A 25344-nucleotide genomic window follows, 5' to 3' on the forward strand; every position below is an offset into this window, starting at 1 on the left:
CCTTAATCAACAGATCTGCTCACGGAGTGTGCATTTAATGTTTTGGATGCAGCTTTCAGTCCACACAGGTTTAATTTCAGGCAACAGATCAACTTAGGCTATCTAAACTCATTTCCCCCCACCCATCCCCACCACTGCCGAGCTGCTTGACCCATCAACCCATTCCCACCCCTTCCCTCCTGCTCCCTGACCATCCACCTGCAGGCTGCCCTCCCGGCTGCTCCTCATGCCAAGCCCTGCAACACTACAGCATCACTGCCACCCACAGCCACTGCATAAAGAGCCCCAAGCCCTTCCAGACCAGGACAATTATTTTCTGTCCAGTTTTATTGAAAATAAATGGATTTTTTTTATTTTTTTTTGTCACTGACATTTGTAAAATCAGTATAACTTGAACAACAGGTTCAAGTTATATCGGTCCTGCCATGTGGACAGGACCTGATGTTCAGAAGTCAGTGAGTTTTAGTGAGCCCCTCTTATTGAAAAAATACCTACCTAGAAAAAATTCAAGCAAAACACAACCGCTTGCCTGCAAATTACCAGCCTGGAAATTATTAGTCTCAGTATATTAAGGTCTCTGTAAGTGAATTCAATACAAAAATGACATTTTCGGTAAAGGAAAAATTTATCAGAACAGAACCAAAAAGCCGAAAACATAAATATGGATGCACTACATTCAATAGAACAAAATAGTGTATGCAGGATTTCAGAAAGCCTCTGAATATTTCCTTTTTAACTGGATAAATTTTCATTTAAATTGTTAAACTTTATGAGCTACTAGGAACTTACTGTTGAGCTCTTGCTATGTAATTTGCCTAGTGCAGTGTACACATCGTAATTACAGGAGCAGGCATGGCAGAACACAAAATTTTATAGGGTAATGTCATTTTAATTTGTTTAAATAAAAAATCTTTTGTTATTTCTCCATAAGAAATCAGCCCTTATCACGCCCATCACGTTCAAGACTGTTTTACTCTAAAAGCAGTTACTGAAAACCGTGCTGATCCCCACATCTGTCTTAACGATTTTACTGCAAATGTGCAGAACTAACAAGTATCTATCTGAGTAAAGGAGCAGTCATCCTCAGGAAGCTAAATCTGAGCTTGTTCTTTACTTGTTCATAGTTTCCTATCAGGACTAAATTTTCTGCAAGCCAAATTGTGCCTTGATTTGCCTCTGTGAGAAATCTACTTCTATAAAACCCTGCCTTGGGTAGTCCAGATACCAACCTAGTACTTTCCATAGGGTTTCATGCGAGTAAGCGAGAGCAGAAACTGGCCCTACAACCCCGGTAGGAATAAACTCCAGTATGCATATGAACACCACACACAGCAAGATGCAAACACAGTACCAGTCTAACAGGAGATGAATAAAGGAAAAATGGATGTTTTTGAACTGAAAGAGGAAAGACTTTTCTGTAAATGAGCTCTAGGCTTGTGAAGGGGTGGGAAACAAAAGCCCAGCAACGGTTCTTTCCTTTGTGAGTCATTTCTTTTGCTTTTACAGTACACCATGCTCATTTTTCACCCATTTTTTTCTGCCTTCGGTGGCAGAAGGGTGAATGCCAAGTGTCAGTGGTCAGCAGACAGGCAGTATGGTTGAGCAACGAGGGAGAAGGATTTGCTGCACAGAAATGGGACCAGACTTTGTGTGTTCCTGCCCACTTGCTGTTTCTGGAAACGGCAGTTTTGAGATGAGGAAGTAATGGGAAATAATGAAAATGGCTACACTCACCTTTCTGCTACTTTGGACATCTTTAAACAATGCCTGTCTATCTGCAGGTTCAGAAAAGTTATCTGAGGAGAGAGATGACAAGGACATTAAGAATCCGGGAACTCCACAGCATGCATTGATCATATCCCAACCCACTATTGATTTCTCATTCCAAACAGCTTGAAAGTAACTCAAAAAGAAATGAGACCCTTCCCTAGGTAGTAGAAGCAGCTTATTAGCTGCTTCCATCAGGAGGCTCAATTTCATGTGGCGAAGTCCCTGAGGGGAGCTTCCCAAGAAATATTTAAAAGTAGGAAAGGCACATAGCTGGGGATGAGGCTGCTAGACAACTCAGGGTTCAATGTGATCCTCATTTTATAACACACACTTCCATCTCCCTAACCAAGAAAGTCATGGTTTTACAGTATGTTTGTACTGTGCTATAAACTAGCTCTTCACAATACTCTGCAGCCTATGTTGCCTACAATGGAAAAAGCTCAAGAAATGTAGTGTTCCAACTTAGTTCAGAAGATGACCCTAAAACTGGCAGCCTAAGAAACATGTCTAACTGCCTTTACTTAAATGCTGACCCATCAAATCTTGCCCATAGTTCAGTGAGTGCTGTTTGTTGCAGGAAAGCAATTCTGAAGAACTCTGTGAGCGGGGGCAAGGACACACAAGTTGGCTGGCCATTCCTCAGAGTGATTCTTAGTTTTCATTCCTCACGGTGATTTTTCCCGGTTCCCCAAAAGCTTTGACAGTACAGCCTGTAACAGTCACGCACTGAAAGATGCTTTTCCTTGCCCACCCCCAGTCTGTGCTTTGAGCACGCTGGTTTCTTCCCTAGCCTTTGTCGATGTCCACTTTTCTGACATCCTCAGTGATCTGGAAATGAATCTGTCTACTCGCCCACAGACAGAGTAATACTAGAGTCAAAGGTCAGTACTGCCCATAACACGTATCATCACATCACTGCTCAATTAATGTGCATCTTTAAATATCTAATGCTTTACATAAAGCACATGAGGATCAAGCAGTTAAAAAACCAGTTGATTTTACTGATTTCTCAATACCATCTCAATGCTCCATCTCCCTGATAACAGCTGTCTGATTTTTCTAGATGCACTCAGTCTCAAGAGAGTTGCCACGTAGCCATCTTCTTACCTGTTTCCGGAAATCCTCTTTCGTAGTTTTGCGTACAGGTTGGGAGGGCACGTGTACGGGGCTTTGGGGCTGAGACTCCTCTGTAACCCCATACACTGACTGCAGGGAAGCAGTAAACAAACAGAAGAGATTATGGCCTTTTTCCCTGTTATGCAATGAGGAGAATTGCAGTACGCAAAACAGTAAGACAACAAGCCAACGATTTCCTACTGTTTATTTTCATGCAGGTCAACAATCATTCAGCCTGGAGCAAAACTGACAGATCTGACTGCGCTGCAGATGCCTGCACTTGGGACATCTGCAGGCATGCCAGCGGGATGCTTGGGGCTTCCTGCACAGCCTGCTTTCCAGCAAAACTCTCACCTGAGACCTTCCCATTATGTGTGAGGTGGCTGCTCTGTGCTGCTGCAATCTATAGGTCTGTTTCACAGTAAGTAGAAAAAGATTTACCCTAAATATTAAGATGCAGATGATAATTTTTAGGAGCTCTGAGGGCTGCACCTGCCAATATTTGCAGGATGAACCCTGGGAATGATCACTGTGGTGAAATGAATGGAGAAAGAAAGGACTAGAACTCAATCACAGGACATTTTATTCCATTTGGTTGAATTTCTTGTCATAAAAAACTACACATTGAAGAAAGAGCTTAACCAAGTGTCTATAGGTAACTTACAGATTGACTTGTAGCCATTTGTTTTCTGGACAGAGACTTGCACCGAAAGTAATACCAAGTACCCTGTTGTTCAGTACTTCTGCTTTTTATTTAATGTTCAAAAGAGACGTGAATAGCTCTTCTGCAATTTAACTACCAGGAATCTGGTGACACCTGATCACAGATTCCTAATCTGGTGTCACCTCTAGAACCAATATATATCTAGAAGCTAAGACTTGCTGGAAGTCAAAGGCACAAAAGCTGTTAATGATCAAGCCTTTGAAATGACTAAGACAGGTAAACAGCTCTGAAAAACCTATGCCCAAATGATTTCTGAAAAATGGTACCTAGGCACTTTTGCCAATTGATTTTAGTTTTATGGGAGTGCAAAGCCAGCAGACATTTGGGGCACAGAGTTTCTTATAACCTTCTCAGCTTTACCAGTCACTCTGTCTGTACCTCTCAGTTGGTAATACTGCAATAGTAAATTCACCAATTAGATCAAAAATGAACTGACACTTGCAAACCACTTTTCGTTTTTGTTATGGAAGTCTGATATACTATAGGTGTTAAGTGTGATTTACATTAAAAATAAGGAAAACCAGAAACTCAAACTGACCTTTTTAACCTTCTGTGGGTTTTTCATACGACGACACTTTCTAATGTCCATTTCTGTGGTGTTTACGCAACCTGGCTGAAAAGAGATGGTTAAAAAAAGACGGTTATCATACTACTACTTCCTGTTTACAATCTACACGTTACCTTACCTTCCTAAAATATACAGTTAGATCTTGTCTGAAAGTCTTTCCTTAAGTTTGCATCCCATAAATTACGCTTGCTAAATAAGAGAGTGCAAATACCCAAACTTGGCATCTCAGCATCAAATCCATTTGCTCATAACTTTGGCACTAAGAGGAAATACCTCAGCTAAGAGAAGAGCTTTTTCTAGGAAGCCTGTGCCAAACCGGGTAAGCTGCTTTTCTTTTCATATGCACAAAAAACATCTTCAAAACTTCACATTTATCGCATATTTCTAAGTCAATAGTTCCATGCATGCACAAACCTAAAATGTCTGAAATAATCTTGTGGCAACTTGTTTTGAATTGTGAGGAAAACCCATGTGGTGACTTTAAAGGCAATATCTTTGTGCAATTCATGGCACAGTGTTTACTAGCATTAAAACTTTCTTGTCAAAACCTGGAAAGCCTCATCATTTAAAAAGAGCTTTACCACAGGCCTGTGCACATCCCAGAATGCTCTCTCCTGGCTGTCCAAAATTTTCCTTTCTGTTTTATCCTTTTTCCTGTCGATTCTGAAAACAAAAGCATAAACATGAGTCACCACACAACTAATGTTTTCTTCCTTGTTATACTTCCTAGACGGGGTTTTTAACCCAACGACAAAAAACATTTTTTTGGTGTAGAAATGTCACACACTGTCTTGCAAGGCCATGTGTCATGAACAAAATATGTCACTGATGTTTGCTCCAATACATGTCAAGAAAAATTTTCCTATTAAAATGGAAAATTTAACCTTAGCATCTCTTTTTTTCTTTCTTTTTAATTTTTTTCCCCCCCATCTGGTGAGGAAAATGCCCTTTCCTGACACGCTGTCCCCAGATCTGTAAGTTCACATTTGGCTTTGGCTCTGCCAACTCCACCTGGTCTGTACCTGTTGGCACCTCTTTACTCCAGGTGTAGGCCCACCTTGGGAGGCTCCGTTGCACCCAGTGGCACAACTGCTAAGACTTCAGACTCCTATGGGGCAGCTCTCCGAGGCATCACCCGCAGTGACAGCACAGGCAGCACTTGTGGCCACCTCGGGGATTCCAACAGCCTGGCTCTGCCTGTCCCGGTGCTGGCAGAGGGCAGGGTGCCAGCACCAAGGGACAGGAGCAGAACTTGCCGCACGGCGCTGTGCAAGCCAGCACTCATCCAAAGACACGTGATGGGGTTGGCACAGGCCTAACTCGGTAATTTCAGCCCTGATGCAGCCAGTACATCGGCTCACTCAAAGCGCACACATCAAAGGCCACTGGAGGTTGTTCAAAGCAGCTGTTCCCCTACCTCTCAGCAGCATCTAGCCATTCGCATCTGATGCTTGGCTCTACACGTGAGCACAGCAAATCACCACCGGCTTGCAAAACCCGCCTGCAGAGAGACTAGATGAGATGCGGGAGGAGGAACTGCCCTCGCCTCCAGAGCAGATTTGAGAAGCTGTCAGTGTTCCTGTGCTGCCTTCCTGCACAGCTGCCACCGGGCATAATGAAAGCAGCGAGGGCAAAAAAAAAAACACACCACACAATCTAGAATTTCTGACCCTCAGGTTCTCCCTCTCCTGTTTTTCTCTTGGAGAAGCAGTAATCCTCAGCTGAGTCTGTGCTAGAAATGTATCAAGGGGATAGGAAATGGGGGACAAACTGAAGTTTCTGAGCACCCTTTCCCACCCCACAAAGACCTCGAGTCCTCCACAGTTACCTGTCCCTCTCTGAATAAGCTGAGATGAGAAACCAGCTCCTCATGAGCTCTGTCCCCACAGAAAAGACAGCAGCCACCAGACAGCAGTTGCTGTACTGAGCTGAGTAGCAAGCACGGACACCCAGCCCAAAACCACTTCTGAGAAGCCTTCGTGCCTAACCAAAGAGGAAGGTGAAGCCTTCTGCCTGCATCACCCTGCAGAGCACACGTGAAGTGGAGACGCTCTTCAGAGGCTCCAAGAATCGTCTACGTGGGTGCTTTGTGCTAGACCCAGATTCTTGGCTTCTGTCCCCAAACTTACTGATAACTCAGTGTTCCGCATTTCAAAATATGATAAAGACACAGCATATCTAGAGGCTCTGTGGCTGCAGTTTTGGAGCACTACAACAAGTTTCCCTCATAAGGTGTTTTGCTTTGAAAATACTGCGTGGTCATTGATGTTCTCCTCACTTTGTGCTGTCCCTCATTTAGTGTGTACAACCTGAAGGTTGGTATACGAGTGGAAATCCTGTGTGCAGACAAAGATGTGGGAGCCAGAGCAGAACTTGATAACCAGAGAAAGGTTTCCAGGTGTTTTTGTTTTCTCTTTTAATTAATTTTCTGCCATGCGTTACACCATGAATTCCAACCCAACTTTTCTTCATGAAAAGATGAATAAGTAACGGTGACCATATTAAAAAAAAAAAACAAAACACACGGAATTTAAATGTCTTTTAGGTGATAATTTGTGCTGTAGACAGAATACAGAATTTTGTTTAGACTTAGATTTTATTTTTCCTCTTGGCAACAAACCTTTACATAACTGAAAGTACAATTGCTATTGTAACTTCTAATTTTCTCTTCTAAACAGAAAGCTGGTATTCTGTTCAGAAAAAAAATCCCTTAATTACCTTGTTATTTTGAGGATAATTATCATGTGATTAAATAGTGCGTAATTACAAGATGATTAAGCAAAGAATTAATCAAAATTCCAACGAGTTAATCAAAGATAGAGACCAATCCCTCAGCCACACCCTCAAGAAATATTATTCCTTAACTTTTTAGCACCTGATGCTGAAAGTGCAAATTCTTTCTAGTGACACAGACTGTCAGTACTGGTGTTCTGATGTTCTCTTCTTCATCAACCTTTCAATTTTACTAGTGACAATTACATGTACAAAATGGACACGCAGGCTTTTAAGTAGACTAGTCTAGAAACCCTGTACCATACCCATTTTGCGGCACTAATGACAACGTGCTAAAAACATTGAACTGTTTTCAGAAAGATGTGAAAAAATGTGGATTTCAATTATATGTAGAAAGTGGGAAGAAAAGTATTACATATGAATAAGTTTCATGTAAGCGGCACTCGACTCTTTACACAGTTAGGAGCACAAGCTGCAGAGCAGAGAACAGACGTACAACTGAGCTGACCGGGGAATGGTATAAATGAGAAAACTAAATACAGTCTGCTGTACATACCACCTTTATAAAAGTACTTTTAAGTAATAGCATTTATGAACTTCGAAATGCTTAAGCACAGAGTTACACAGACAGATGACGAAGTTTTGTTCTTTCCATTTATCCGAAACAAAAATACCATACCAAAGTAGAAGCAGAATGTGCAAGTGAATCGCCCAACCTCACACAGACAACTCAGGCTCAGGAACTCCCGACCAACATTTCTACACACTGCTTAGCTGCAGTAAAGACAGTGGCAGAGAAGTTTTATCCTCACAGAGCCCCCCTCCCTGCCCAGCCCCAGATACTGGTGCAGATCTGCTCCAGGACTACTCACTTCACTTGGGCCTCAGCTTGCATGAAGATGAATTCCCACTTCCTTGCAAATGCTCTCTGAAGCCTTGCTAAGTTTTCCTGACAAAAGATGAAAGTAGTAGAGAACAATTAATTCTGGTAATTATAGCAATTGCTTGAGAGCATAGTTAGCATGTTGGGAGTTTATTTTAATTTATTTTTTTTTTAAGCTGGAAAATTCAAGACATGGAAATCAGCATTGGTTTCAGGTGAATTATCCCATAGGCAAAGCAAGGTTTTGACACATCTTTTCAGTCTGCAGCCAAGAGAACCCTGTCAGGAGAAGTAATAGAGTGTGATGAAGACAGCCCGAGCTCTATTAGTAAAATAATGATGGAGTTGTTCCCAAAAGATAGTACTGAGAAGATCTGCAAAGCTGACAACTTTCATTTCTGAGAGCAGATGGCTGCCACCTGCACGTTTTCTTCTCTTCCTACTTTCCCTTCCTCCCCCCTCTGCTCTCTTCAGGCTTTTGCTAAGGTGCAAAGCCCAAGCATCCCTTGCTCTGCTCAGCCCTGGTCACTGCGGAGAGCACTGCGCAGCTGCACAGCACTCAAGTCTGGGAATTGCCAGGATGATTCACAAAAGGAAATGGCTTGTTTGTCTCCACAATGAAAACAGCTAACTGTAGGGACCAGATCCAGATGCAGCCTTTCTCTGCATCTGAAATAAGAGCTCTGGTCTAGATCCATTATGGAGAGCATCATGATCTGCACATTTGGAGATGGATGTGACATTCTCACAGCTCAAGGTCAAACTCAGGACATGGCAGAATTTCAGGCACAAATGGCACCCCAAAGTCACATATCCACAACTGCTTGGAGAAAGAGGCCTACGAGACCATTAACCTGACTCTCTTAACCATTACAGCTGGTTCAACTGTTCCAAATTTTCCTTGAAAATGAACACTGTTAGTTCTACTGCTGTTCTTGTTATGTCTATTCTCTTTGTTTCAAGAAAATGCTTAAGCACAAGCATTTCAATGCTAGGAGAACTCTCCCAAATTTCACTTTGAACTGTCATATAACACATAGCTTGACTCAGTTATCATCAAGTCCACTCAAGAGTTTCAGTCTTATACATGGAGAAAAGCAGTTAAGCAAATGTTTTACAGCTGCACTGAGCTGCGATGATTTCCTTTACTGTGAACTACTTGTAATATCTGCAAAAACAATTTTTTGTGGGTTTAATTTTTTTTAATATTTTAAATCATGTTCACATGTGCCCTCTGGAGTAAACATGCTGAAGCCAATGAAACATCACCAAGTGAAACATTATTTGAATCATGCTCATGTTTGGCCAATTATAAACTAAGCTAAATGCAATCACGCAAGCTTAATCATATAATGAAGAACCCTGCTTTAGCACTATAAACTGGGGGTAGGTGCCTATGAGTGATTCAAGCAGAACCTCAAATGAGATGCTGTCCCAAGATGCTTTTTAGTGATTCTCTTTGGAAATGCCAGGTCAGTGCTGATGCCTGCAGAGAGAAGCATCCTATGCTAAATCACCACAAAAATCATTAAACGTACGGAATTCTTTCCCATTCCCGTATGCCTATTTCTCTCACTTGTGCTCAGCAACATCTCCACTGCTGGGTCTGCTTCAGCTCTCATAATGACTAGGAAGAGTTGGTGCCGCACTTATCTGATTGTCTTTAATTAAGAGAGCAAACTTTGAATGCAGAAGCGATCTCTAATTGTGCAATGCAATATTCACAAGAAAAATGAGAGACTGCCAAGATCTAATTATTTGCCATCACTGGTGCATTGCTACTCTCAGAAGACAATGATGTGCAAAAGTACTTAGTCATAGCCTCACTGCATGTGTGTGGGAGTGTGTGCTGCTGAACAGCCTTTTTTTTTTTTTTTTTTTTCTTTATGATAGATCTTTAGAGTACTTACAAGTTAATTGGTTGGCTGTGAGCAATTTTAATGGTTTTAATAATGAAATCAACAATATGCAGAAGGAAAAATTCAGCAAAATGAGGTATAAATGCATATGGACTATTATATTCATTCCTTTATGTCTGTACTTTGAGATTAGAACTCATGGGAAGTCTGGATACATTAGACAAGTGCCAATTTTTGCATGCTCTTCACTGGAAAGACCAAATGGTGTATATACGTATCTGTGTGTACAGAAGACCTAAAATTGTAGAAGGCGTGGAAGAAATAAGAAGTCTACTCTAGGAAAAAAAAACAACTTGCAACATACGCAATACAAATGCATTCATCGTAACAAACATGAACACACAAGTCCACTAGAACCAGTTTTGTACACAAAGACTCCACTGAAACACTCCACACTGGAAATTCAAGTGTTACACCACTGAACTAGAAAGCAAGAAAAAGGCTGTATGATAGAAAGAAAGTTCAGCTGGTCAGCATTACACTGCCAGCATGAAAAGAAACCCACTCCAACCCTACCCCTCCTGCCTCCATTTTCCTATTCCTATAGACCCAAACCCTGCACTATCTGAAGCTGAATTTGGGGATTTTTTTTTTTTTTTTTTGATAATAACTTCATAACAGAAAACACGCCCTGAATAGGCCTGGTTCATTATTCTTACATAGTGCACTGAAAACACAGTCCAGGCTTACTACCTGAAGACTTTCCCTTTAAGGTCTGCGACTGTATGCTACGAGTCATTAGCAATTTAATTACTTAGTAATACACATGAAAATCCACCATTTTGTGTGTTGGTATCTGCAACATAAACCAGGACCCGTTAACTGGAAACAGGAGGCCTATGTAAGCTTGTGTGTTATTTGCTGCAGTCTTGGAGGGCTGGCTACAACAGCAGATGCTTTAACTGGAGATGCTGCAAAGCCAGTGACGTTCCCCATTCACCTGCCTGATGTTGTCTCCAGATCAACCTTCACACAATTCCGACAACTTAAATAAATAATAATAATACAAAAAAAAGACACAGGAAAGGCTGACCCCAAAGCATAAAACTGCACGATTCAGTTGGCAAACAAAGTCCTCCCCCCGTACTCCCACACTTTGAACTCTAGCAGCAGTGTACCTACGGCTTCATAATCCGCCAGCTCCAGCCTGGCTTTGTTCTGCATGGTCCGTTTGCAAAGATAGATGGCTAAAGGGAGAAACAGAATGGAAAACAATTACAGACAGATTATAAGTACAAGATCTTAAAAAAATAAAACAATAATAATATTGGTCCACGCATTGTTCCTTCTCATCAGAAGGCAACACGAACCAAGGAGCGAGAGGGCTGAATACTCAGCTGACATTATATACTAGCAATCTCAGAGGCCTTAAACATCTGGGATATCTCATTTAAAAGTGCTGAGAGTAGATGCCAGGACCTAACGAGACATCTGAGAAAGGCACAATTACTTCTGGGGCTGGTAAAAGATTTAGTGTTAGCAACCTGCTCTTTTCAGCACTTCAGGAATACGCCTGCCAAAGTGAGCAGCCTTGCATACCTCTGCATTTCTTTTCCCCTAAAATAAATAAATAAATAATAATAATAAAAAATAATCAGGATATTGAAATGAAAACAGAAATACGGGCTAGATCTTAAAGGTACCATGTGACATTCTTTCATCTGCTCCATCCACATGTTCTGTAAATTTCAAACTGTTAAGAAAAGCCTTCTCCCTTTTCACCATAAGCAGACGCTGCCAAAACTGATGTGGTTTGGGATCCCAAGGGTCAAGAGGAGCCCAGTGCACGATTACAAACCAGTCCCAGGCTGCCTCCTGGACAGCCTCGGCTGGATGGCCAGCTCAGCTCAGTTCTGCTATGGGCTGAAACAAGGTCCCCAGCACACTGTGAGTACACGGGCAGATCTGAATTGCATAACAGAGTTCCAGTACTCTCATTATGGGATGGATCTGGAAGTAAATTGTACAGCTGCCTTGTGTTTTGGCCCTCTCTCTCATGTTGCTGTGGCAGGTACAAATCATGTTGTGTACCAAATGGTGAGGTGTACCAAACTGGACTGGGGCAGAATGCAAAGCATCCTCTACAGAAAACGACAATAAATCTTGTTCAGAAAACTTCAGCTTTGAAAACCATGGAGTTTTGATTTGCTGATAAAAGCAATTTTCTGACACCTCCATGCATGTTTTTCATTGGATAGCACCTCCTCTACTTAAAATATGAGAAAAATGGTGCTTTGGTGTAATTCTACTCTATGTTATTCCTATAATTTTAACATTCATATAATGAGCCTACATTAAACATGGTAACCAGAATGGAGCAGGTCACGTATATTTATTTTCATACTTCTCAAGAACAACTTCACTTGTAAGCCGTTTACACCACCAAATAAATTGAGAGCCAGTCATCTTGCAGTACTTCCTCATGTGAGGCAGTGACCTGCCGTTAGCAAGTTCATTCCTGTCCTGTGAGCAGATCCATGCAAATAAAAAAAGTAGGAAGAGCTGCTGGGATTTCAGCTTTATTTGGGCCTACTGCTAGTTTGGGATTATTTCCTGGGAAGACTCCATCTGCACAGACCCCTGATATGCAAAGGCTGATTATAAGCATATGTTAGAGATTTGTGGGATAGATGAAAATCTGTCACTACAGGGCTCAGAGAGCAGTTGCATCTTGTCCAGCTGTGGGTCAGCTCATACAGGGCTTGATTTTGAGGAGTATTGTTCCATTCAATGCCTTTGCAGCAAAATAACCTGACAGTGAAACCCAGTTTCTTATCAGACACTACGGGAAAAAACAGAACTCCCGTCTTAAAATTGTTATTCTGATATTTACAGAAAATGTGTTTAGTGCAGTTCAGACACATATATGGTGACTGCTTGTAAAATCTGGAAATTATTTTGCACATAATGAACAGCAACACATTTTCTCCTAAGCAGTCGCCTCACTGGGATAAACACATAAGTCTGTATTAGCTTCCCTGCAGATGAGGACTGCAAATGAACTATCATATGACAGACACCATTGCAAGCTACTTCCCCACCCCAGCAAATGATTTCCAGAATCCATAATGGTGAGTAATTATTGCCTGGGAAAGAAAAAATTATTATTCAGGGAGGAGTTATAAACTGATCTTAGATTATGAGATATTTCAGAAGAGGCATTTCCAGAAGCTCCTGCTTTATGAGCACGCACATGGATTCACTTCCTCTTCCAATGCCACACCAGGATGCACCAATTGATTTTATCATTTAGCTGTGAAAGAAGTGTAGTTCTGGAAGAGACAGCAATATTGCACGGAGACAGCTAAAGATAACAATACTGACATATTTTCTTTATGTATTATCACTGTCTGCAGGCATTCACATGTTTAATACCCCATGCTGCAGTTTATTAGCTCATAAACCACGCTCAGTCTTCTCTTTTTACCAGCTATCAGCTGGTAATCTTAAAAAAAATAGGAGGAATAAGTCTGATGTCATATATCACGGAAGCTTAACTATGGGTTGTCATCAGTTATATACTGGCTTATTGATCAGCCAGATGAGTGCCCAAATGAGGTAACTTTTTATTGATCAACATATCAAATTCAGCTACAGATCAAAGTATATTCTCCCACAAAAGCAATACTGATATTATTTAAGATTCCCGAGGAGCAATATTCTGCTTGCCATAAATCTTGCTGAAACGAACAGAGCTATTGGAGAATGAAGGCAACAGTACATAACAACCTGGCCCCACTGAACTCATAGGCTAAAGGACATTTTTTTTCCCAATCTCAAACTTTGTGTACCAACTTTCTGCAATGAAATAATTATAGCCTCACCATAATCTGTGTTTTCTGGTTCCCAGCAGTTTGAAGGCCAAAAGTACGGTGCCTAAGAAACAACATATGCATGTTCATAATTTAAGAGATGAAAAACAAATCAGACGCAGAAAAACATTTTGAATACAAACAGAAGAAACACGAAGTCTAAGGCCCAGTCTCTGCTCTAAGGGGAAACACTGCTACAGGTCTGAGGAAAAGTGAGGATGCTTTTCCAGAAAGGTATCATCACCAACATTCCTCACTGAAGGCAGAGACTCTGTAATACTGATTGAGGATGTCCACCCTGATGACATTTTAGACAGTCTTGCTATCTTATCTGAATATGGACCTCTTACTCTCTATCCCCAGAACCTCCTCTTTCCCCAGAAATTCACAGTCACCCTGAACCTTTTTCTTTTTGTTAGGACCATGAGAAAAAAACAACTTTGTGGCCTTTTATATACACCACGCACCACTTGTTTTTTTTTGGAGCAGCTACCAGTGTGGTTGACAGCCAACAAAACAATTTACTTTTAAAATAAATCAGATGGCAGAGCTCAAAACTCTTCTGATTACAGTTGTTTTGAAAGCAGAAATCCTGCTGAGTTTACTGGTTTTGTTTTCTGTCCAGGTCTCCATATTGCAGTTGCTACAATTAATTACAAGATTACATGTAGCTGCATTTCAATTTTGACACAAATGAAAAATAATGTGACCACATAAATTACAGAACAGTGTTTTGCATTACTGATGCAATTCCACAAAAGAGCACAGGACATCACATGTATACAAAGACGATTTCTTGCACCAAGGCACAGCGAGAAAACACGGAGGGATGCAGCAATACACAGTTCAATGTTCCTCACTGATATATATATTCCCTGAACTTCACAACATGACAACTGTTAAAGGATAGACTGATGTTGATGTAGAAAGCAGCAGCAGTGGAATAATGGAAAAGAAAAATGATTTTATCGGGTTATTTCTGCAGAAAGCTGCTGAGGAGAACTGTTGCAGGAAACGACAACAGGCAAGCAGTAAGCAAAATTGCAAGAAAAGATAAGGGAAGAAAAAAGAAAAGTCAATAAGCAGTCAAGACTACTTGATGACGTTGTTTACAGGGGCTTAAAATAAGAAAAATAAATTAAATGATACTCTGCTTTTGAAATCTGGCTTTTGAGAGCTGCACGGGACAGCTTGATAACTTAACTTCCTATGGCATCTCTCTTAAAATGAACAAAAATACAACTAAATAGGCAATCAGCAGTGTCCCTGCTTCTGCCAAGTCTTGCACGATAGGAGGAGTAGGACTTTGTGAAAAGCAAGGGAACTGTCATGAAAAATCTTAGTCTGAGTGACACCAGGTAACCAGAAGGTGCAGAGAGATAAGGGGAGGTCTGCGATTTCCTGTGTTGTTTTTTTTTTTGTTGTTTGTTTTTCCCTGTGCTGTTGGTCTTACATGATAACAAAACCACATTAGCAGTAGGTCTGAGAGCCTGAGCAGCAGATGCAAAGATGAGAACAGGATTTTCAAATAAAAGCTAAAAAAAACAACAAACAAATAAGCAAAACCAACAATAACAACAAATGAAAAGGAGGAATGGTAGAGTGAATAGAAGAAAGGTCACAGGAAAGATAAGGGAGCTGACAGAGATCATGTAACAGAAAAACAAATTCAACCAGACAGTAGGTTTGAACTTACTGCTTCTTTTAAAGTTACCCAATCTGTCTAAAATAAGTTGTGGCAGCACAAGCTTTCGGTTATTGAGGAACTTGACAGCAGCAGATTTTGGAAACGGCATTGAACTCAAGCACAGGATGCTTTAAAAATTGGAGGCATCCAATCTGGGGGCACAGACACTACGGGATAAAGGTGTCTCAGCTAAGGTGACTGACAAGGTCACGCATCCTCTGTAAAAGATCTGAAGCCTGAAGTTTGCCCCCTCCCACCTCAATCTGTTACCAGGAGAGGATAAAAACATGAATTTTCTGCTCTACTAGAGCTCAGATGTCCCACTCCAAAGTTTGCCCTTGCCCACTTTGGACAGAAGGGTGGCTACTCAGTTCTGCAGTAGCCAGCAGACAGTAGAAAGGGCCACAAGGAAGGCTGAGGGCTCACCAACCTGAAAACGATAGAATGTCCCATCATCTTTCAGGGTAAGGACGTGGTCTGAGATTGGAAAGACGTAACCCTGTGCAGCAATAAGACTTCCCAAGTGTATTGCTTCCCCTATGAATGAGAAGGAAAAGAGAGATACGAGCAGTGATACCTCAGGATGATGTACAACATGCAATCCTCTGCTTTCAGCAGCAGGTCTGGTGATGACTTGCATGCTCACAAGCCACGTTGTACCCGTGCTGCATCCTTACACCTTCCAGTGGAATCACGCAAAGCAGGGGAGCAGAAAGCAGCCTTACAATACAGATGAAACATTACTCAAACATTTAACCCGCTGTTTTTGTGTATACAAAATGTCTCGCACCAATTCAGCTCTAGAATCTGAATTTCACTTCAAAGCAGATTATCCACCACAGGTGACAGCTGACAAGAAGCCTGCTCCATCAGTGAACCCCACTTGCTTCTGCCAAATTAGAGGAACATCTGCAGCACCAGATCATTATTCAGCATCTTTGTTCATAAAGAGAAATCCTAACGCTGCAGCACTGCCATTTGTTAGAAGAAGCGGTGCTGAGGTAAGAGGTGCTAGCATATGTTAGCTCTGCCAAGGCAACCCTCACCACCGCAGAGGTACCTCTGCACAGATTTTCAACTGATGTCAACTGTCAAAAGCTGCACCTACTTTCTCAGAGTTGCAAAATACACATCAGATGATCATGTGTGCCCAGGCAGATAATAAATCTATTGTCGGCAGCTGAAGTGCAGGTTTGGGATCTGACTGGATTCACAAGAAGGGATGTGTGGAGAGGGTTGCTCCGTGTGAGACAACACTGCCTCTATTTCAGGTTTTACATGGTGACAGCAGAAACAGACTGCGAGATAAGTTGTTGATTTTTAGTCTTTCCAGGAAAGAAAAAGAAACTTCTGGACCTGCAGAAATCATTTCTTTCTTTCTCCAATAGTTCTCAGCTGTGCCAAGGTGACTGTTTTTTCTGAAGTGTGAACTATTTGGACTGCACCCATGCACTGATCACAGTTTATGGCTCATTATTCATGTATCTATCTGACACAATAAATCAGCAGCCACCATCTGATCCCGTGCTAGTGCCCATGTCATCCTTGACCAGCATGCCCTGTTAGTCGTGGCTACCTTTCTCCACACCACAGAATCCTGTCGCTGTTTACCTGGTTAACCACACACATCTACCAACTTCCTTTCCAGGTCTGGGAACAGCTTTAGAATAAATCAGACTTTCTTAGCTAGCAGCAGTTTCACAGACAGGCTAGGACTCCTACAAAGCGCTTTCTCTGTGTTGTAGAACAAGGTATTAGACTTAATTAAGTTGTTGATTCTTATCTGTTTTCCTCCTTCTTTTCTTCAAATGCTTAAATCCGTCTTGTTGTTCTGGTATATACTCTCTGCAGCAAAATAGTACCCACTGTCCTACAGCACACACACAATACAGATTAAGGGTCTGTTTGTCCCCAGCTGGAGTCACCTTACCTGGATCCTCGATGCTGAGGTTCTTCATAAGCCACTGTACAATATCAGCACCTGTAACAACAAAACAAAAAGGAAATATAAAAAGAAAAGAAAGCGCTGAACACCAAGACCAAAAGGTTTCTGAGAGCCCTAGAGAGAGATAACATTGAGATGAGATACAAAAGAACTGACATGATTTTTTTCCATTTTCCTTTTTAGCTCTACTGAGATTTCAAAATGTCCTTCCAGTGCCACACTGTAATTATATATTTATTGATAGGTACTAAGCCCAAGTACTCCCGTGTGCAATCGCAGACTTGCTATACCTTAAGTCAAATATTACTCTAATGGTTCCATGTAACCTCTTCTTTTCCAGTAGCTTCTGTCACCTCAGCATACAGGGAACTGTTTCTGAAAGCACTGCCCAGCAAGGGGACAAAGGAGCAGTTACTGTCACCTTGCACCTTTAATGTCAGGGGCAATCATCTGTACGTCTAGAACTGAGTTACCAGTCAAAAAAAAACAACAACAAAAAACCAAAAACACAGTGAAAAGTCTAGCACTTGTCAAAGACAAGTGCTAGAAAGTGGGACTAAGTGTGTCTGAAACCAAGCTAGTGCTGAGTTGGCACTCACTAGTGATCCCACCAGCAGCATGGTGGCCAGGAGCAGAGAAAAAGATCTTTAGATTCCATTTTTTCTTTTTTTTAAATTAGGTTTTCAGGGGTCATCAAGTAGTAACAAAACTTGTTATGATCTTATAAACAGTGGTTTAGGATCCCTCTGTATGAATAGTCAGTGCTTAGCACACTGAGCGTGGATAAGAAATATCCATATGGTCATGAGGACACAGAGCACATACGAACATTGGACTGATCTTAGAGCTGTTTTCCACAGGTTGGAGCCACCTAGGAGTGCTGTGTTGTGGCTGGGCTGGTGGTAAATCTCTCTTGATATCGTCTTCTTCTTCTGGCACTAAGGAACTCGGATGACCCGCAACCATTCACACGGCAGAACCCCAACAGAGCCCATTTGAACTAATTTACAGCCTCACAGACCTCAAGAGTACTAGCTGACCACTGTTTAGCTCATTTTCTCACACCCTGCATAAACAATAGATAGCCAAGAAATCAGCGATCCTTTCACTAAAGTAACATTACACAATTGAATAACAGAATGCATTGGCTCTCACCCATAAAACGTTGTGCTTTAATGTCTGGTGCAATAAACCAGATTTGTAGTGAGCCCTGACTTGTCCACGGACATCGTTATACATGTTCAATACGTGGGACGTTTTCTTGGTGTTTTGCTGGCAGATAAAAGCATGTTAGGCAGGGTTTGAGCCAGCCAGAGATGAACCACCCCTGGCCCAGATGTGCTTTCTAGAGCTGAGCCCAGCCCAGCTGGGTCAAAGTGTCTGCCTCTGAAATATCATGTAGACATACTGTTACACTGGCTAAGCAGCAAAGACTCAAGAAGAGTTGAGTAAAACTTTTACTGAGTAATAAATTTACTTAGGAAAAGAGTTCTGAGGGAGCCAAAACTACCTGCTAAATGAAAACATGTCCAGTGAACAGTCGGAGCTGAAAAATATGTGGGGAAAATATTCAGTCAGTAACTGTTGCGTTTGACACGTTTATAAAACAGAAAATGTTAGTAACAAAGAAGGATTTTCCCTTTTGCCTTTTATAACACAAAAATAGCCTAAAGATATAACAGACACTTGGGGCTACACGGATATTTCAAGAAGACTCAAATTCAAGCACTTCCGTATTGTCAAGAACCAAACACAAACTCACAATTGTTGTCTTGGTTCAAGGTAAACCAGAATCTTTCTTGTTCTCCCAGACTAAGAAGGTCCACAATTTGTTCTGATTTTGGTCTCAGATCACAGGCTTGCAGTACTCTCTTAGTCATTTTATTCCCAAGTGATGTGACAGCTCAAATCTGAAAATCTCCTAGAGAAGTTCATTGTCTTGCTCAAGAGCAAGGGAGGTGAAGTGCGTTCTGACCAATCCCTTTCCAAATATACAGGAATACTTAATGCAGAATTAACTCTCCACAGTGTGATCATGACCCCAGCTCTACTTTTCTTTTGAGAAATTTGCATCAAACTAAAACACAGTGCTGAAAGCAGATTCACCAGCCTTCCTTCCCCAGCTTGTTAAGGTTTTAAAAAAAAAAAAAGGTTTAAAGTGGCAAACTGAAAACATCAGCTCAGCCAGAACTACTGCCATCAGTCACTGCAGCATATAGGCAACACTTGAGATCACGGATTTTAATTCCTCTCTGTTAAAAATATGAAGTCATTCCTGAGTGTTGCCAAGAGCCTAGAAGATTTTATAGCTGTTCTCCTGTTGTCCTGAGGCAGACAGATTATCTTTCTGCTGAGTTTGCTGAACCATTATTTATCACCTGCCAAGACTGATTACTCACCCTCGGGACAATGACAAGTCTTTCCTTCCTCTGTTAATTACTGTCATCATTAATAGCCATGTCAATAATTAATATTCAATCATAATGAAAACTCTTTGGTGACATCTCCCACAATACTTTCAATTTTTAGGGTTACCCTCACATTGGCTTTGCTTCTGCTTGTGGCTGTTCCTATCAGCACAACCTGGTTTTGCCCATCTACAAACTCTGTTTATGCCCTTTCTCAAACTAGAAAATTCAGAGCTAGCCTTCTAAGATGCCATGAAGATGTGAATGAATCCTGTACAAGACCTTCCTCTATCAGATCAAGACACAGACTCCTTATCTGTAAGTTTTCCAGAAAATTCGTTCTTAATCTCTTCCGTAGATTAGGCCCAACTGACAGTCCCCTTTTAATTCACCTTCCCCAAAAGATCTTCTCTGGCTGATTTTCAGATTCCACGTTTCACAAGCGCCTTCAGAGGACACCCAAGGGTAACCCTTGATCCTGACACATCTCCACTAAACCCCAGTGGGGCATTGGAGATCTTCTGAAAACAAATAGTTGGACACGTTTTCATAGTACAAAGTGTTACTGGATCTAGGTAGAGGAATGGCTCACATGTTCTCTATGCTCCTCTCTATGTACCTACGCTTTCTCTGAGTCAGTATGCTCAGTTCAAGGATAGACAACAGCCTGGGAACATCTATTTCCTCCTCACCTATTATGAAATTTATCTCATTGCTTTAGGGTTTTCTTTAAAGCTGAGGTAGATGAGGTTGCTTAATGCCAACGGAATAGTTATATCCTCATGCTCAAACAGATTCACAATGACCATTTTTTTCCACCTACCTGGTTTAGAGACAGAGTAGCAGTTTTATACTGCTTGCTATTTTCTCCATTTTCTGTTCAGCCTCAGTGATCCCATAAGAGTAACCAGTGTTCCCACAAGGCCATTGCCTGTCAACATGACAAACGACTGGCCAGCCAAAGAAAGATAAATTAGAAAAAAGTTCACATGGTGTGAGGCCATTGGCAAGATGCAGTTAATGATGTGAGTCACCACCACTTTCTGTACTCAACCTAAGTTGTTCTAGCTCTGCCAGAAAATCCAGGGTTTACTCAGAAAACATAGAGCCATCCCTCTTCTACTCACTGTGTAAAACAGCCAAACACCTCCAGTGCTTTCTAAAGATCTGCTGCCTGGAGAGGAGACTGAGTCTCTGGGCAGAGGGGCCAGGACCAACAGCTTGGGCATGTCCCTAACAAAGTACACACACATTCATGTTGTATATGTCTGTTTAAAGAAATAAAAAAAATGCCAGAGGACTTCTAAGGCTTTAGCAAACGTGTATCTTTGCTTTTTTTTGAGGCCCAACCGGACAACTGCATTTTTTTGCTGAGTATCCTGAGGTGGCAGAGCTGGTAAGTTCTGTGGAGAGGAGCCCCATGGTGACCTGGCATGGACGGGATGCCACACGTCACCCAGACATGGCATGAGGACTGGGATGATTTGGGCCTCAAGATTGTTACACGGCCTCACAGCACACTGACAAATATTAGCAATGAACAAAGTGGGGTCTTACAATAAATTGAATAAACAGTGTAGGATCATGCTACAGAAGAGTTTGTCTCATATATACACCTCCAGGAGCAGGCATAAGATTTCATGGTTATCTCCTGACTTTGTCAGTGCTAGTGTAACCCTGATGCGCTCTTGACATATTTTAATGTTTTAGTAGTAGTAGTAGTATTTTTTAAAAAGGAATATGAAAAGAAATAGTGAAATGTTCAGATCTTTCCTAGACATTATCTACTCACTCCATGACACGCTACATGAGCAAACAAGCTGCGTGCCCAGCCTCTTTCATCAGTCATCTACAAACTCAAGGTTCAGACAGCATTTTGATGCAGGGGTGAAAATGTGTTCTCCTTCCTGTCACTTCGTTTTTGAAAACAGATGAACCCATTTTAGCACCAAATTTTCCAAACAATTTGCTCCTGAACTCAGACCAATCTTAAAATATTTCTATCAGAAAAGTAAGCCTGAAAAAAAAAATCACAAGCAGTCAAAAAGATTTATAAGAATACCTACACGTGTGTATGAGCAGCCACTCAAGCTGCTTTCTACTATGCCAAACACGGCAATCACACCAATAAACGGATCAAATGGTTTCTTTTTTTTTTTTTTTTCCTCTCCACAACAGCACTGGGTCCTCGGTAAGTCTAGGAACAAAAGGCTAATTAACTGGGGTTTGTGAAAATAAATACATGACACCCATAGTAAAAGGCAAAATGATTTTATACTGAGTTTCTCCAAGCCTTCAGCACTCTCTGCTACCATTTTTCCCCACACAGATCTCCCACTGACTTCCACAGTGATTTCATCTAGGTTGGAAGCACAGAATCCTGCTCACAATAAAGATTTAATGCAAAGCTCTAGTTTTTACAGTACTGGATTAAAAAAAAAAATCTGGGTCTCTCCCTCCCTGGTATTGTGTTACAAATAATGGGGAAACACTTTACAGAACTTGCCTACGATACGCACATAAATAAATACCAATAACAGAGTAAAAAACCCAACACTCAGCAGCTGACTCAGAAAATGTGGTAATTGCACCACTCAGTGTCAGCAAGGAGCATCATCAAAGCTACAACAGCTTCGAGCTCCTACTTACAGAAATTTCCCTTTACATTAGGCTCTCTTTAAAATTCGTTTGTGAATTATTAACATCCATTAGCAGCAGAACTATTACCCCTTTTTGACCACAGCAGCTAAAGGTTTTAAGAAGTATTTATTTTTATTCATCATAACTTTTGAGTGCTTCAATTCACAATTCATTTTTCTCATAATAAAAAATGGAAAATATAATACTTGTGTGAAGCAAGGATGCTGCTTGCTGTAGGGTGGCAAGCAGCACGTGGCACTGAATTGTACATGGGCACTCCAGGATGATAAAAACAAGAAGAACGGAAGGTTTGTAAACAAAATGGGTTTAAAACCTGCAGGTCCTCTACATTTTCCTGACAAGTGTGGGTTACTTATCACAGGGTTTGGGCTGATATGCCATTCCAACCACTTATTCAGCCCCTCTCTGTCTCCTTTACTGTTATCTACAGAGAGCTGTTCTGCATGCTGGTCCACTTATATCAAATGTCAATATTTCAGAGATAAGTCCCAGAGAAATACTAATCATAGGTGTTTGTATGTTGCTTTTGAACTTCAGAAGCAAGCTGTGCCTCTGTCACACGAGTGTCCATGCCTGTGTAAACAAAACACTGTGAATCTGATTACAGATTTATCAAAACCCTATTAAATTAATGGCCCTGACATCTGACTCTTGCTTGTTCCTGTTCCTGCCACCAGGCCCTGAAGCAAAATTAACAGCAAGTCTATTAATAAATTCTTTCACAAGAGGGAGCAATGACCCCCAGCTGCACTGCCAGGGATTGGCACTTGTGTTTTAGGGCAAGGGACAGAGGAAAAATTTCCAGGGGAAAGCAATGCCACGGGCTCACCCTGCTAATAGCTCCTTCTGGACTGCTATTTGGAGGGAGTGAGGCTGGCAAAACACACACACTGCTGCCACACAGACCCGTGTGGGCTGACCTGCCTGGGTAACACAGGCATATGCCAGACCCTAAGGTCTTGGAGGTACCAGCCCTAGACCGCTCCCGTTATGACACTGCCCTCCAATAAGTGGTTCAGCTTTGTACCCTGAACGAAAGCAGCATGAGATACACCCAAAGACAGGCGTCTTGCTTTCAGCACTCTCCCATCAACACCACCTAACGGCAGGCTCAGCCCGTGCTGAGCAGCTGAGAGCAGTGGCCTTGAAGTGATCGCACGGCGGCCACGTTAGCAGGGCTGTGTCAGCGAGCCCCTTAATGGACACACGGTTAATCCCAGTGGAAGAGGTCTGCCAGCACGGCTTAACCTGGGTCCTCAACTGGAAAAAAAGCAGAACCAGCAAAAGGTCTTCTTCCAGCTGACCTGCACCGACACAAAGCAGTTGGCAGTCGGCATCAGCCTTGTTCTTACCCTGGCCTTCGATAGTGCAGCATCACTTCGGCCTGGGCCCAACCCATGTCATTCAAATGTGTACCTGTAACACCCACAGAAGACAGGCAGGCTGTCTTGAGAGGCATTATAAATGTATACGAGAGGCAGGAAAACTGCATTCCCGGTCTCCCAGCAGCAATAGTTACCACGTGCAACAGTACCTGAAGTCACCTCCTTTTACAAATTGCTAAGAACTGTAGATGTGTTAAGACGTAACTTTACACCTGCAATTTACCATAAATTTACAGTTGCATTTCAGGCTGCTCTGCCTTTACGTTACTCGAGCTACCGAAGTGGCTCGTATAGCTCCACAGCTTGGCTCCGTGCCATACAGCAGCGCTTAGACCCCATTCCCCGTGCTGTCAAAACAACTCAGCAGCAAAACAGCCGGGGAAGCAACTTGCAGCACTGCTGGAATTGGGGCTATTGAAAGCTCCCGTGTCAGATCTTGTTAGGGCTGAAACATTTTTACTCTTATGCAATTCATGCGCACTGTCTTCAAATCAAAGGCAATCTCTCTGCCATTTCTATCATACTAATATTTTTAATAGCAAATCTTCTCCTGAAGGAAAGGGGAAGATCGATAGTGCACAGAGCCGACTGGTGTATTTCAGCATGGGGTTGTCAGGTCCCTTCACTTTGCGTCCTCACTCCCAAAGTGGTTTCAAATGCTGTCAAATGAAGTTCCCCCCTGCCCTCGCCACTGCTCTCAGTTTCCCTGCAGAGGTGTGAATGTCACTGACTTGTCTATGACAGTATGTACAGTGCACCCAAAGCTACAGCATTTTGATGGTTCTGGTACTATATTTGTTTGCTAGGAGTTCTGACCCTGTCGTCCTTGCATGAGCCAGGTTCCCATGAATTTTGACAGAAATCCTGTTTGCAGCAGCACTCAAATTTTCAGCCTCCAGAAGTGCTCAGGCCATGACAAATCTCTCTTACACAAGATCACACACTCCTGTGTTAACTATGACAACGTTTTCTCTCTATTACAGCCAAGAATAATTAGCATCATCAAATTTTCTAAGAAACCTGCTTTGTCCTGACACGTTGCTACTCTTTTCTTTCCCATTCTTCGGGAGAGGTTGGGAACCACACGCAGTGCTCGTGGTGATGCAATAACAGTCACATTACCTGGAAAATGAAATAACCCGACATCTGAAGCTCTTTTCCCTCCAGGAGTTCATCGTCCTGAAAATGAAATAATCAGGTCTGTACAGCTTTCCCCCCTCGTTTGCCTGCCAGGCCTTTCAATCACACATTAAGCAGGGTGCACCAGAGAGCAGTTAGCCTCATTGGACCTCTGCACTGGTGCAGCGGTTGGTCAGGAACAATTCTCCAGCAGGATTAAGGTTGCATGTCTAATAACTTCTAGCCAAGGGTAACTCTATATGAATTATGATCATTTAGCAATTGCTGACAATTTACTTTGCGCCACACAAAACAAAAAGGTAACATTAGCACCAGCATTAGAGGCCATAACTCAAGCAGGGCTCCCAAAGCTGTGCATTAGAGGTGTTTGTACTGGCAAGCAGCAGCTAGCTGATTCTGCTGGCAACACCATTCAAATGTGCATTTTAAATACGGGCATTTATCAGTGTGGATTTTAAATGTGTAGAACAATTTAATAACACTGAAACAAATCAGCAAGCACAAATCTGTCAGTATTCATAATTATGTTATGAGTTCAAAATGGGTAAATCGTTTTTTCCTTTCTCCTGTTTGATGGATTTCATAGGGCCGCA

General features: G+C 41.9%; 1 protein-coding gene across 2 annotated transcripts in view; it reads right to left on the reverse strand.

The window, feature by feature from the left end:
* Nucleotides 1-25344, reverse strand: part of RGS6 (regulator of G protein signaling 6) — a 254432-nt gene that overhangs the window by 48864 nt on the left and 180224 nt on the right. For both annotated transcript variants that reach the window (XM_082760815.1, XM_082760816.1), the window contains 9 exons: nucleotides 17143-17193; nucleotides 15643-15749; nucleotides 13538-13589; nucleotides 10836-10900; nucleotides 7784-7860; nucleotides 4760-4841; nucleotides 4149-4223; nucleotides 2878-2976; nucleotides 1735-1796 (listed from right to left, as the gene is read on the reverse strand). In XM_082760815.1, the coding sequence (XP_082616941.1) occupies nucleotides 1735-1796; nucleotides 2878-2976; nucleotides 4149-4223; nucleotides 4760-4841; nucleotides 7784-7860; nucleotides 10836-10900; nucleotides 13538-13589; nucleotides 15643-15749; nucleotides 17143-17193 (670 nt within the window). The remainder of the gene's footprint in view (nucleotides 1-1734; nucleotides 1797-2877; nucleotides 2977-4148; nucleotides 4224-4759; nucleotides 4842-7783; nucleotides 7861-10835; nucleotides 10901-13537; nucleotides 13590-15642; nucleotides 15750-17142; nucleotides 17194-25344) is intronic.

This window comes from Aythya marila (assembly GCF_965140915.1).
Source record: "Aythya marila genome assembly, chromosome: 5".
NCBI lineage: Eukaryota > Metazoa > Chordata > Aves > Anseriformes > Anatidae > Aythya > Aythya marila.